The following is a 14751-nucleotide window of genomic DNA, read 5'->3' on the forward strand; positions in this document are numbered from 1 at the left end:
ATTTGCCACCATAGGAACTAAATGACACCACTTGTTTTTTGATAATAGCACCATTGTATACGCCATCCCTCAAAACTTGTATGTACATTTTACCCATTATTAGATTAATCGGACAATATCTCGGTATTGGCCGATTATAAGCCTACATTATGTTTCCATAGTAACGGTTCTGGAAACAAATTGCACTCATCAATACATTAGGCCACTTGACCAAATTTGATTGAGGTATTTTTCAATTAATGGCTAGAACAGTAATGCACCTGCGACCTTTGACCTTTTACCCCATGAACTCTGAAGATTTTTCAGCAGTGTTGCTTACATCCACGCCTAAACTATTCCAATGTACATTATTATGTTTACAAAATATCAACTGTTTCCTGTTTTAGTTAGTTACATCAAAATCCATAAGACACTAAGGGCGATAACTCCGGTGAAAATCGATGGAACTTTATGACATTCGGGACATGTCACGGATAACGTGTGCAAATGTTTGTTAGAATCTATGTTTAATCCTGGGAGTAGTACGCGGTACAATATTGTGTCTACAGACAGACAGACAGACAGACAGACAGACAGACTTCTGTCAGACACACATGCAGCCACACTGATGATATCAGTTTAACCCTCCCCCGACTTCAATGCAGGGGTATAATAAACTGATTAAGAAATCGTGAGAATTGTGTGATGATAGTTTATGTTACATTCTGTGGCCGAGTATCGATAGCATGGAACAAAGTGTGTCTCTCATAATATATTATCGGGACAGGTAACAAGGGCTTGGCTAATCCTTAAAATCCACATCAAGATACATTGATGATTTGTGACAATACGTTGATGAGTTGTTGCCTTAAAATACTAAGACATTTATTCACCGTGCAGATCATATATACCCCATGGACGTTTTATGACCTTTTATCATGGCCTCATTGTGTTCTATTTCCCTGTGCCATATGAAGTTGAACGAATTTTTATTTTCATTACCCACTTACCAATTCATAGTGTAATATAGTTAACGTAGCAGATGATGTTTTACCCTTCTGAAACACTTGTGAAAAACCTTGTCGAAATCTTACATTCCACATTTTAACCCTATCATCACTGACCGTTCTTTGTATCACTCTTCCAGACAGGTATTCACTAGGAATTTAAAGCGATCTCTTTAATTTAAAGACGTTTCGTTGGTGACTGTTTTGTTTATAAAAGGGTTTTTAAGATTCAACCTAAAAACACGTTTGTAACAGTCTACTGGTATGACTGTCTACATTTCCCATCAGGGAACACCAAACCGATCATCAAACTATGGAGTGTTGTTTTCATAGGTACCCTATATTTCATACAAAGAAATACGGTGATAATATTGAGGAGCTCCTCATGTTAATATACTAACGTTATTTCAATCTACACACATACATACGACCCTAACAAACCTGTATTCCTAACCCACATCTTCGCTGAGATGACAAGTGATTTTGCTAGACGTTGTAAATCACAATAGGGTCTAAATATATCGTTACTTAACACGTTTCCTGGATTTAATTGATTATGCGATGTCTGTAATATTGTCCAAATTAACTTATTTTTGTTTTTCTTTAACGTTCATCAATTCGTTTTGACAGACACGAGTTAGTCACTCGTACCATCAATTAAGCTTGAATTCATAAACTTTCCACGAATAAGACCATCATGTTAGCAAATTAAATGATTGTGAAGATAATTATTTTCTAAACTCTGACTTTAAACCATTTGTTCTTTCATTTTGAAATATCTCGTATCCTAAAGTATCAACCACACCATTTCGTTTACTACAAGGCACCTACATATTTAGGTGTCCTATGCTATCGATGAAATTATTTGGCTGCAGTATTAAATCAATGTGTTCTGTGTTATTAAGTTAAGGTTCGTTGATAATATTTTTCTGGACTAGCATTGAAACAGATAACGGACTACAATAATATTTTCATCAGTATCACCGAGAGATTAAATCATCTATAATAAGCTAGACATGATATTAGTTGATAATAAATGATTTCTTGACTAGCATTGAAACAAACCGTGATGGCAGAGATAGTTAAGATAACGAACTACAGTGATAAATTCATCAGAATCGCTGGGAGATTATATTATCTATAATAAGCTGGACATGATATTAATACATCGTCAGATATGTCTTCAGTCAGCGGTTACATCACTATGACGTATAGTTCACATGTACATTGGTTTTAGTCTGACATGCTGGTTTCAATTTCAATAAATCAAACACTCTCATTAAAGTTTTTAAAAGCTGCTTTGAGCAGAATCTTTTTTCCACGAGATATAAAACATTGCCATACACATGTAACTATTAGCTGTACGTACACTCACATTTCAGACTATATATTATATATATGTGTCTTCACAAATATCACTCTGATGTCTGATCACACATCGTCACGTCATCACTATATATAGATATGCAAAACAGTAGGTTGAGCAGATAAAAAAAATTCAGTTTTCTCCATAATTTCCCTGTTATCGATAAAAGTTGACTATTATGCAACACACACCTAATGCCATTTCATATCAACTATCAGTTCCAAATGAAACAAGCAATGCACTTTGGAAACTGACTACTAATCAAGCACATAAATACAATGAAGAAAAGACATGCTTTCTCTTAAGAAATATGGTTCTTGAGTCATTGATGCCCATGCAAACGTCAAACAGTGTACGTATTTTACAGTAGAACATCACACACATTTTTATAACTGATACAACAATATATCGAAAACACTTAACTTCTTTTGTCAACTTGACTAATAATAATGAGCACGTGCGGTATGTCCTTCCTATAGGTTACATCTATCACAGCGAAATAACAAAGACACTAATTAATCAGTGTTATGGCACAAACATCCTGGTGACGCCATTTTTGTGTATTATTAAACCAAATGACACGCCCACCTGATAGAGTGCCCAGTGCTGTTTTATAATGAAGCGGAAATGGAAATATAAGGTGTCCTTTTTTGTTATTCCGGGCAGGTCAAAGATACGAGTATTTTTTCCTATTTAAGTAATCTCAATAAGTTTTGGAATCGTTGCCATTTCAATTCGTTTTGAACTGTAATATAACATAATTTAATTTTGTATGAAACACGCATTTTCATTGGCTGAAATAATTTTGTTATACCTCCATAACAAAATTTTTGACGTTGCGAAATGTAACTTCATTTTTGATTGGCTGATGACGTTGCGTAATAATTTATCACAGAAAAGAGTTCGCCAAAGAAAGTGAAATATCTTGGTGTGTATAAGACGAAATTGAATTATAAGGATTAACATCAATTATTTTTTCTGTTATACAGTCATAACAGAAAAAACTGGAGTGTACTCTCTTCATAAACCGCTTCGCGGTTTATTTAGAGTACACTCCAGTTTTTTCTGTTATGACTGTATAACAGAAAAAATAATTGATGTTAATCCTTAAATAACATAAAATACTGATTCCCTTTATGTAGTACATCAGTTAACTTTTTGACTAATTTTAGTCATTATATTGTCTCATACAACATTTGCATTTGCTTGTGTACACTGGAATCCACTGCTGGTTGATTGGAATACACACATAATTGAGATAATTTCTGTCTTCTTATCATCATTCCAAACACGTAATAGGTGTGACCTTTCCTTATAGTGGACTCAACACTGTTTCTGTAACAAACACAACTAGAAATTATCAGCCTTTGTAAACTGGAATCTACTTAGACTGAAAAGGAAGCTTAAATGTAGCAGTTTATTGTCCCCAGTACTGTTAAGGTTTTTAATTACATATTTACTTATCATTCATAATACAAACTACAAACTATTCAACTACCGTAAATTTCAATTGTGTAGAAATATGACAACATTGATGGAATCGTTGTTTAACACGCCCATGAATCAGGAAGTAATATCTATATAATATAATCATCTTAAACACTCCCTAACCTAACACGGGTACATATTTAGTCTATTTTAAATGTTATGAACATAAATCAAAATTTGATACCAAAACACACGATGAAGCCAGTATCACTTTGTCACTGGTCGCTATAGAGAGTAACTCACCTTGCCAGCAGACCACTGACGGGTAAGATGTGGTGTCTCTGTGTGATATACACACCGACGTAAAACAGTTTCTCTAACGTCATTTTGGATGAAGGTCAAAGGTTGAACCTTTCAGGTAATAAATGAATTGTGATGTGTGTCAGTTGTGTGACTACTTCGTCCTTGTTTATATTGATTTATCACCAGATTTCGTCCAAGCATTTTAAGTTGCTCGATCCTGCAATAATATACAGTTGTCTTGAATCTCCGAGGAAATTTAAAACCATATAATTACATACATACACCCTGTACATATATAGATACACACAGATATACCAATAACATGTCATATGATGCAGAATGGATACAAACACATCACCATACAGTGACTATACGTGAGGATGATGATTTGTTGACATTTATACTTGGTTTGTAGTAATTAAAGTAGATATGATATTAAGTAGCTATGGCAATAAACAGCGATATGAATAAGCTACTAAAACATATATTCTCTACTTCTTAGTAAATATACACATATCCATACTTTAACATCAATATACAGTTCTGAAATAAACCAAAGTAAAATAACACTTACCTTATAGGCTCAGTATCTTCCTGCCCTGTCGCTGTGGCTATGACGGGTCCCATGCCGGTGTGCGTCTATTTATACCATCACTCAACGTACGACCTACGATTGGCTAACATTTCTGCAACGACAGCATTCATAGGTCCTACGTAGGGTGATTTCACAATCCGCTCGATTTAGAAATCCACATTGCGTCAGCCAAACGTTTGTATGGTATACGTTGTGTGAACTCGTTGTCATTACACTGTATCTATTTATAGATCACGGAGTAAGGGAAATTTCCAGGTGTATTAACCACTGTTAATTATTTATGATGAAATGAGCGTTTAGACAAATCATGAGTCCAAAGGTGAATAACACATGCCTTTATACATGTGTATACATATTTACATTTAATAACCGAAAATGTTAATATTATGTGTTCTGGGTAGCAATTTAGACAGATTCTAAAACTGAATCTATTTATAGATTTAGATTAGAAAAAACTTTTGTCTAATACTATTTTTGATATCGCGGTTTTACATACTGTATATCGGGTTTCGAGATAGTTTTAATTTGCTTTTGGTTTAAGGAAAAAAGATGAGACAATTCTTTATAAAAAATTCTTTATGGAACGAAGCAGCTAGACTATGTATTAGATCCAAACATTTCTGTTCTACCATGACATGTAAAATCTGGGAACTTTAGGGATAATATATTACTCACAGTTTGCCTTCTCTAAAGTACGTTTTACGCTTTTGTTTAGTATATATCTCTAATCCTGTATAACATACTGTATTTGTAAAAAAAGAATTGGTCCATTAGCCTTGCTATTTTTCTTGGCTGTATTGATATCACTGACAATATTTAATTGACCCCCGACAAGTTTATTTTCAGTAATGTTAGCTCTTTTCTTCTGATTAATTTATAAGCTTGTATTATATACAATATTAGGATATTTAGATGATAAAGAATTTACGTTAATGCTGAACAAAAATTCTCTGACCTTATTGTATGTAACACATTTGTTCCAGAGATGATGTTTACATTGAGTATCCTGATGCCTGGATTGGCAGGCCAGTTAGCCGTTATTGGGTCTAACATGGCGGAGGAGGAGGAGGTATTTTTATTTTATTTATCTTTGCTCACAAGTTAGAGCTTCGTTTATATATATATAGCACATTTTTAACGAGATAATAGTATGGTTCATTATCGATATGTTTGAAGATTTGCGACGTCAGAGTTCTCTTGTCGTTACATTTACTCGGTCACAGATTACTTACAGATCATGTAGGAATCTGATCTTTGTATGCAGTCGATTTATGTCACTGGTTTAGGGAGTTTATGTATGAAACGAAAACTCCTGTACGGAATTTATCGCTACGTTACGTAGTGTTTTCCAGTCTTCATAATATCCTTTTCAAAAAGAAAAAAAAAACTAAAAATTCAATATGTAAAAAGAATTTTGTTGCTTAATCATTTGATCACTACCGTTGATATACACGCTATTTCCTATAATATAATTATTCAGATCAAAATAATTTTTGTTGAAAAGTTAACTTGAAATTGTGAAAACGAAAAAGTAAAATGATACATAGGGTACAAATACTTCAGTTATGGCAAAGCTTTATAAAAGTAGGAGCCTGATAATTATGTTTTGTAATAAATAATATGTGTTATAATGTGTAATAATGTATATTATATATAGGTATATTGAGCCGAAGGAAAACTGATTGAGGTCAGGTGCTGTCAAAGACGCGTGGAGATTTTTGCGTGATGGAGATGACCGGATACACACTTATTAGACAACATGTGCTATGTGAGTATATATATATATATATATTCTATAATATATAAATGTAAATGCAAAATAAACGAAATAGATTTATTAGGCTATCGCAATGCTTAAGCGATGGCGGATCATTTCTAAATTGACCGTTTCCTGTTAACATGTTCTGTAATCTTCATGCAATTGGAGGAAATAAATATATCTATCTATATGGTCCATTTTGAGAGGGAAAATGCAATTAGATCAATTTTTGAAATTTGAATTTCAATAATAGTCCTTATAAAGTTTAGCACATAAATAGGAAGGCTAGATTTAGGGAATGTTACCTAGATACTGATCTGAATTCAAATATACATGATTGAGATTATAAATGTACATACATTTACATTACTTATCCGAGTAATGACACCAATCATGCAGATTTAGAAACATCAGAATATAGACTTCGCATTATCTTCGGTTTAGCATGATTGTGATAGGTTTGCACAAAATCGTGTTAGCCACAAAACTGGGCTTAATTGTGTTTCTTTGTGCGAAATCGTCAGGAAGGCAATGTAAGAGCTTGTTACCTTTGGTCAACAAAGGAATTTATACAGCGATGAAATTACGGAAAGAGCTATGTTAACTGCCTGTTAACACACTTGCACCAATTTATATTTCTAAGAAAATGATAGGATGCACATTAATCAGTGTCGTTCGTGACTACATGTTTTTTAAACCTTGTACGTTCATTTCAGAAGAGAATCTCGATAATGCTTCATACGACTATCAAAACGGAGAACTGGTAAGTGTATCTTTGAACTAAATTGACGAATTTTGAATTATTTTTTCAAACTCGCACGGCAATATATAATACATACAAATATGATATGTATACATACAAATGTGCAATTATAGTAAGAAGTAACATTATATAAACAATACACAAACAAATAAACAAAGCAAAATTAATAGCAAAATAATTTATTCGTAACGATTTCATGATAACGTGACCCGGACAAACATGACCTTGGCATTCTATACTCTGTAGCACGAAATATCTAACAAAACACCTAACATTTCAAATTGTTAACCAATCTGATATAAAACTTAATATGTTTCTATCAGATTGGAACTTAAACTGTAACAGTTTTATAAACAGGATAGTGTATATCCAACGTATTGTTACAATTAATTATCTTATATAATCAAATGAAATGACGTTAACATTTGTTCAAGTAAAATAATTCAACATTTAATATCAAACGCGCTTACTGTCTATTGATAGTCGAATTATCCAATCTAATCTCGGGTAATGAAATGTATTATGATTTCTAACACCAGGGAACAGATGTATTCATCATGGCGAATATTTCATATTTCCCTGTTTGTTTTGAGCATTAATTAACCTACTACGCTATATTAATGACTTTAATTGCACGATAGAGAATACATGAACACTATCTCTAGGTTATGCACGATAATCACTGATTCATAGCTTCATGGACGGATATTTAAAAGCAATCCTACATGATAACATACTATATTAGGAAATCACCTGATTAACAAAACTCCTTCGTACTTGCAAATTAGGTCTCTAAACATTTCAATCTAAGAACAATGTATAGCATACATAAGCGGACTGTGCTTCAATGCTTTCAAAACAATAATATTAGTAGAATGTAAAGCAGCATATCCCTGCCTATCAAAAGCTTAAATATAAGCATAATTTATTAACAACAGCCGGATAACTTGAAATGTTTTAACAATACAATACTGAAAGCGAACTGTGTATGATATGTGTCTGTAACATTCCATCAATACTCACATGTTATTCCACAGAGGAGACAAACGAGATACCATGTTTTTGTTTTGTTTTTCTCTTCGTTTAACATTTGATTGAAGGTTAAAAAACCATTGTGATGACGATTTCAGATTTCAATATTTTAAAGTTATTGATATCAAGCGTTGCGTTGGATGAACTTCAAAAGTAAACGATGTGTGGTTCAGATAGTCAGTGAAAGAGCTGATGTATCAACACAGAATTAAAAAATTCCTTAGTTCAAAATAATCAGTTGTTTTCATTTTATTGGTGAATTAATCACCAAGTATAGAAAGTGTACAATAATTTCGTTACATGTGATTTATATACAAATGTAAAGTAACGTCAATGATAATATTACACCTACATATCACAGTCAAATATGCTAATGACAACTATAACACGTTTCATACGTAATTATTTCAGTTCAGAAAACATGTAAAATAAAATACAACGGAAATTCTACAAGAATACAAGTTATTTTATATAAAAAAAGATAAAAGACCAGCTTATTATAATTCACTGGTTCGGTATTAATGAAATAGATGACGTCCAATGATATATGATGGGATATGTAGCTTGAGACGTGACGTATAACTGTACAAAACGAGATGTCAAAGCATCCACATCATACCATTATTATACAATGCTTAACGAAATCGTTCAATATCGTTTTTTCGGAAATTTAATTTCTGAAAGAAATGTAGAAAATAATACATGATGAGTTGAGTATCCTGTCTATATACGTGATAATTGCGTATCAGTAATGAGGTAACACCACAAAATTAAAATGAGATCAATAAGCACATCCCTCAATGAAAAGTCCTCTAATCTTAATATATCGAATAACACATTACGACAGTAAGGCTGATCACAAGACAATAGAAAACATAGATACTACAATAGGAACGATGTCCAATGACGTCATATTTGATATATTATCGTTTTCAGTTTTTACCTTTTCCTTATAAATATAAAATAATAAAAATAGACTTTTGTAGTTAGACTTAAATGATACCTGTCAATAAATATGAAAAAGTAAATCGATTAAGTGTTGTAATGTTTACTAATGGCTACAAAATTATCATTTGTCATGAAATCAGACGCTGTCCTAATTTTGGCGAAAAAATAAAAGCATATGTATGTATATGATCAGTATCAGCTCATCAGTATGTCGTAGAATACTAATTAAACAATGTAAAACAGGAGATACTTTATCATTTACGGCATTCATAATCACATATTCCACATTTATTCACCACCGTTTCACACAGAATGCAAATATGACGTCATATTTACGTCATGTCTACGCCATAAACATCTAAATATAATTATGTTTTGCCATATGAGGTAATGTGTATTTATCCATTAGTGTTTGTTGTCATCACGTCTCTTACTGAGATAATACACAAGCACAATCCATTTCTCAATCGTCATCATGTCAACTAATGTTTGACGTTTTTTCCATCGTTTTTAAATCCCTTTCCGTTTCACTAGATTCTTTCAAATTTCCCACTGTTTCTATATTTGTTTTCGAGTCAATATCGGAATCACCATGCGTCGAATCATTACCCTTGGACTCCGACACATTAGATGTCTCCTCTTTCACATTATTTTCTTTCTCTGACGAGTCCGACAATTTTCTTCTTCCTCTGGAGGTTTTGTCGAATTTTCCTCTTTGGGTTGATTTTCGGGTTTCTGCTGCTCAGCCAGTTCTTTCCATCTCCTTAGATTGTCTCTGTTTAAACAAAGAATTAGACCCAATACTAACACGATCTTTAGACAATGTCGAAAGAACCTGTATAGCTTAGAAACACACTAAATACATCGGTACCAAAACGATAACATTGTTGGTCACGAAATCATTTTGAAAATAAAAATCATATATTTTTCTCGTTATCAGGTATTTAGAAATTAATTGCATGCCATACTTAAATCGTCAGGTTTGACTTAATTATACAGCTACATTATATTTGTATCAATGACTAAAATTTAAAATTACTTACTTTGCACCATTTGCCATCGGCATGGTCTCTGGAAGTATCTTACCCATCAGTTCATAACAGGGGAGGCATATCCCAACCAGAAAGCCGACCTATACACGATAAAAGTAATCTATGTTTAAAACAACAACCTTAGAATACTGATATTAAAACGTGATTTTAACCCATAATCATCAAAACGAAGGTGAAATACAAACAAAACTTGGACACTTGGAAACCATTGACAAGGTACTCTGAGAATAAGACCATGTGTTTCAGTCGACTTCTGCTTCAACGATGACACAAGTCATACAACTAAACATGGCAACGGACATCATAGAAATAGTATTGCGTTCGAACGCAATATTTTTCTACGATGTCAGTAGCAAACCACAAACATTGACATATATTTTCATGTAATAGTTATGGAAGTTAACCATCTGATTTTTTTTAATTTCCCACATATTTAATTCCCGAAGCAATCAATTAAAAAAGGTTTAAATATATTTATAAAGTGTACATTTATAAAGTATCACACACCCTATTTTTTTTTTTTCGAAAATTGGAAAGAGTTACCTCCCTTTAGTCAGTTAAACACGTGTAAGTCAAAATTTAACTGATGATTGTTGGACACTGTTGGTGTCGTTTCCAGGTTATTTTGTCTGGGTTTATAGGGTCATTAAGATAATGTTTTACCAAAACGTGTCTACCGAAAACATTACTATGATACAAAAGGTAAAGCGGCGTGTTTAGAGAAATGAAACACACAGTCAAGTACTTATATAATAAAACATTGTATGTGGATTTGAGAATAGTTAATCAAAACGTCATATCAAACTAAAATTGACGGAACTCATAAACGAACAAATCACAAATTCAAAATTCATACATTGCATAAAAGGACTTAAGCATAACTAACAGTACAAGCAAATCGACACATGTCCAAAATACTCCCAAAATTGAATTTAAAATGAGAACTCTGATATTTAGCTTGTCAGGTAACAATACATGCCAATCTAAAATAATCAAGGATTTTATATGCATTAAAAAGTATAGCCATCAAATCCTAACATCACTATATATGATACGAGGGCTGAATAATAAGTTGTGAGCCTCGTATTGAAGGATTTGAATTTTGCCGGATATATTGTATTATTTTTCAACACACATTCCCTGCAGTATCTATACACTTTTACAAGCTGTGTTTAAGGGCCTTAATGCCACTTTTATAGAACTCCTTCTCTTGGCTGCTCAAAAAAATCATTCATGTTAGGGTTAGGGTGCCTGAAATAGCTGTTTTAAGTTTTGGAAATAGATGAAAGTCAGACGGAGCGAGATCAGGTGAATAATGCGGATGCTTAATCAATTTAAAGCCACAATCGTGAATGGCAGCCATGGCAATGGCAGACTATTTTACCCTTACATTTACCCTAACCCTAACCGATTTTGTCCATTTTGCAAAAGCCGCTTGTCTTGTTTAATTTCGAGTGCAACCTCGTCGATATAAACTAACCAAATGAGACCAGTCCTTGGGTACAGGGACCTATATAGTTAGAGAATAGTAGGACTTAAAAAGGACATCCTTGAGTACTTCCTTCAATACGAGGATCACAACTTATCGATCAGCCCTAGTACATGGATGAGTACACCATTTGTGATCATTTAAAAAAAAAAAAGTTTCGAACACAGATCTCCTCAAACTGATCACGTGATCAAAGGGACTTTTCTTCTAATTTTTTGATGGAGAATTTCGCGTCATATGTTTGATAAAGATTATGTTCAATGTAAGAAACAGTCTAAAGCATTATGTTTAATGTAAGAAACAGTCTAAAGCATTATGTTCAATGTAAGAAACAGTCTAAATCATTATGTTCCATGTAAAAGACAGTCTAAATCATTATGTTTAATGTAAGAAACAGTATATAGCAGTAAGTATATACATTGTATAGAGCATAGGTCCAGCTCCTAGCTTACCTCTAAATGTGGCAACTCATGCTGCTTTTGTCTGTCCATCATCGGCATAGGGGTCATCCCCTGTGACCTTTCCTCGTCACCCTAGTAAAGACATTTTAGTACTGTTTTATTGTATAGATTTTATATACAAGATTCAATACACCACACAGCCATAATTTTACACATTACATGGCGATTTGTTGTTGTGATCCTTCATTATTTAATAATGGGTAATCTTATACGTATATCTAAATTTACACACATTCTCATAGATAGCATTGATAATATGTATAGCTTGGTAATAACTAAGACGGTTTTAATAAAATGTGTGCAATAAATATTTCTCTTAGTACAAAAACACCATGACACATATCATGCTGAATTAGAAAGATGACCATGCCAAGAGAAATGAGAGAAGAGGCACCTGTTGCCAGAACTCTTCCATTATGACGTAGACTAGGTCAAGTTGGATGTCCCAGGGTTTGTACATAGAACACAGATCACAGGCGGTCATGCAGTTGGCCATGAGGAGTCGTCTGAAAACACAACAACCAGGATGGGAACACAACATCGACATACCAAATAATCCAATCCGGAATATAAATTACCTCCCTTGATATTCCACGGCGATGGCAGACACTCGATCATTTATTAGTTTTATCAAAAAGAAACTTACGACAAAATGCTTGCAGAGTTTCACGGAACGAGCCTGAAAACTGACTTGTTTACGCTATTTGCTGGTCAAAAGGCCTTTTCATCACTATTATGTTATCAAGATTATAAACGATTAAAAAAATTAACCAACAATATATCGATAAAGACAATAATAATACAAGAAAAAGTGAAAACATCAGGGAGTTTCAAATGTAAACATCGTTTTCTTGTCCTAACATTGTTTTTGTATAGTAAGAATTTATTACAACACATACATTTCATCTTAAAATTCGAATATGAAATACAGATGTACAAACCAAAAATTCAGTACAAATTTGGTATACAGATGTACAAACCCAGAATTCAGTACAAATATGGTATACATATGTACAATCCCAGAATTCAGTACAAATACATAGACAACAAACACAATAAAAATCCAAGTTGATACATATGTGAAATGTTGTACAAACACGTACACTAGATAAATACATGCTGGTACAGAGTACAGATAGACCGGGTACCTGTACGTAAAACTCGTCAATAATAGAATTGACGGTCTGCAGCTGAACATCCCAAGGTTTCGCGCTTGCGCACAAGTCACATCCAGTGATGATGATAGCCTGTAGTAGAAGCCTGTGACGACATACACACATTATACCCTTATGACGTTTGACACGTAAAACGTAAAAAAAAAGACAAGTATCACACAAAATGGTTTCTCAACCACGTTATCAATATCAATTATGATTTTACCTGAGGCTAGTGTAATAGCAATGTAAACGGTTAATTAACATATAACTCAAATGCTAATTTCGCGCACTTTCTGTACTTAAATTTCATTGTTGTTTGATAAAAATGGTTATCTTTTTAGTCGAAATGAAAAGTGAGTATATACCCTTTCCAACTGGTGGAACAGAATCACCAAAACATATTTTCTTTACTGCAACATATGTTGTAATCTTCACAAATTAATATTACACATAATGTTACGATGTTAGGCATCAAAAATGCTTTTCATTAGCATATATATAATGAAATGTTTAACACTAGTCTGAAATATTTTTTTTTAATGTAACAATAAACAATTCTTCGATTTGTAGTCCTCGTAATTTACCACTGCTTTGTTTTCTCTTGAAATAAAACCTTAATGTTATTTGATCCTAAACAATACTAGTACATAAAAATGGCGAATGTATATAGATAGATGGTTATCATTTCGTTTTATAGAGCACTGTGACCGACTATTATGAGTAAAGGTCCATCTGTATTCACTGGTCATTTTGTTAGATTTTCTGACGTCTGTCATCTGGAACTGGAACCTAGCCTCTTTCCAATTGACGCGTTTTCATCATATTAGGTATCGGTGGTTATTGATTTCGTGTCGGGATATACATACAACCAGATACAAATGATGTTCTTATTAGTGTAATAGTACATTATAATTGCCAGGTCGGATCTATCAAACACCGCCTGAGAAACGGAATAAGTGAGATGAGAGTACACTCGTATAATTAGAATCGGTCATGACCTATGTGTTGCGGATATGTTATCCATATATAATTAGGAACAGAATATACCTGTGTCCTCTGGTATCGCAAGTACAGTAATGACCTGTCTTCTGGTTTTATACGTATAGTAAGTACCTGTGTCTTGAGGTATCGAACTACAATAATTACCTGTGTCTTCTCGTATCGCACTACAGCAATTAACTGTGTCCTGTGGTATCGCACTACAGTAATTACCTGTGTCCCCTAGTATCACTTGTATAATCATAATCCGTAGTTACCTGTGTCACCAAGTATCACATGTATAATCATATCCGTATTTACCTGTGTCACCTAGTATCACATGTATAATCATAATCCGTAGTTACCTGTGTCACCTAGTATCACATGTATAGTTACAATCCGTAATTACCTGTGTCCCCTAGTATCACATGTAT

At 33.3% G+C, this 14751-nt stretch overlaps 1 protein-coding gene and 1 long non-coding RNA gene across 6 annotated transcripts in view; both read right to left on the minus strand.

Moving 5' to 3' along the window:
* Positions 1 to 3467: 3467 nt before the first annotated feature.
* On the minus strand, positions 3468 to 4793 carry LOC117325620. The gene is made up of 3 exons (XR_004532350.1): positions 4658 to 4793; positions 4084 to 4300; positions 3468 to 3687 (listed from the first exon to the last, which is right to left on the minus strand). It is a non-coding gene; the product is annotated as an uncharacterized LOC117325620 (long non-coding RNA).
* A 2570-nt stretch (positions 4794 to 7363) lies between these two features.
* LOC117325621 (probable 3',5'-cyclic phosphodiesterase pde-5) overlaps positions 7364 to 14751 on the minus strand; it is a 79254-nt gene continuing 71866 nt past the window's right edge. For 4 of the 5 annotated variants that reach the window (XM_033881969.1, XM_033881968.1, XM_033881971.1 and 1 more), the window contains 4 exons: positions 12577 to 12688; positions 12174 to 12254; positions 10224 to 10312; positions 7364 to 9955 (listed from right to left, as the gene is read on the minus strand). In XM_033881969.1, the coding sequence (XP_033737860.1) occupies positions 9823 to 9955; positions 10224 to 10312; positions 12174 to 12254; positions 12577 to 12688 (415 nt within the window). In that variant the 3' untranslated portion in view covers positions 7364 to 9822. Of the gene's footprint in view, positions 9956 to 10223; positions 10313 to 12173; positions 12255 to 12576; positions 12689 to 13330; positions 13443 to 14751 lie in introns of all 5 variants that reach the window. The other variant, XM_033881970.1, reaches the window with a different exon arrangement.

This window comes from Pecten maximus, chromosome 4, assembly GCF_902652985.1.
Source record: "Pecten maximus chromosome 4, xPecMax1.1, whole genome shotgun sequence".
Lineage (NCBI taxonomy): Eukaryota > Metazoa > Mollusca > Bivalvia > Pectinida > Pectinidae > Pecten > Pecten maximus.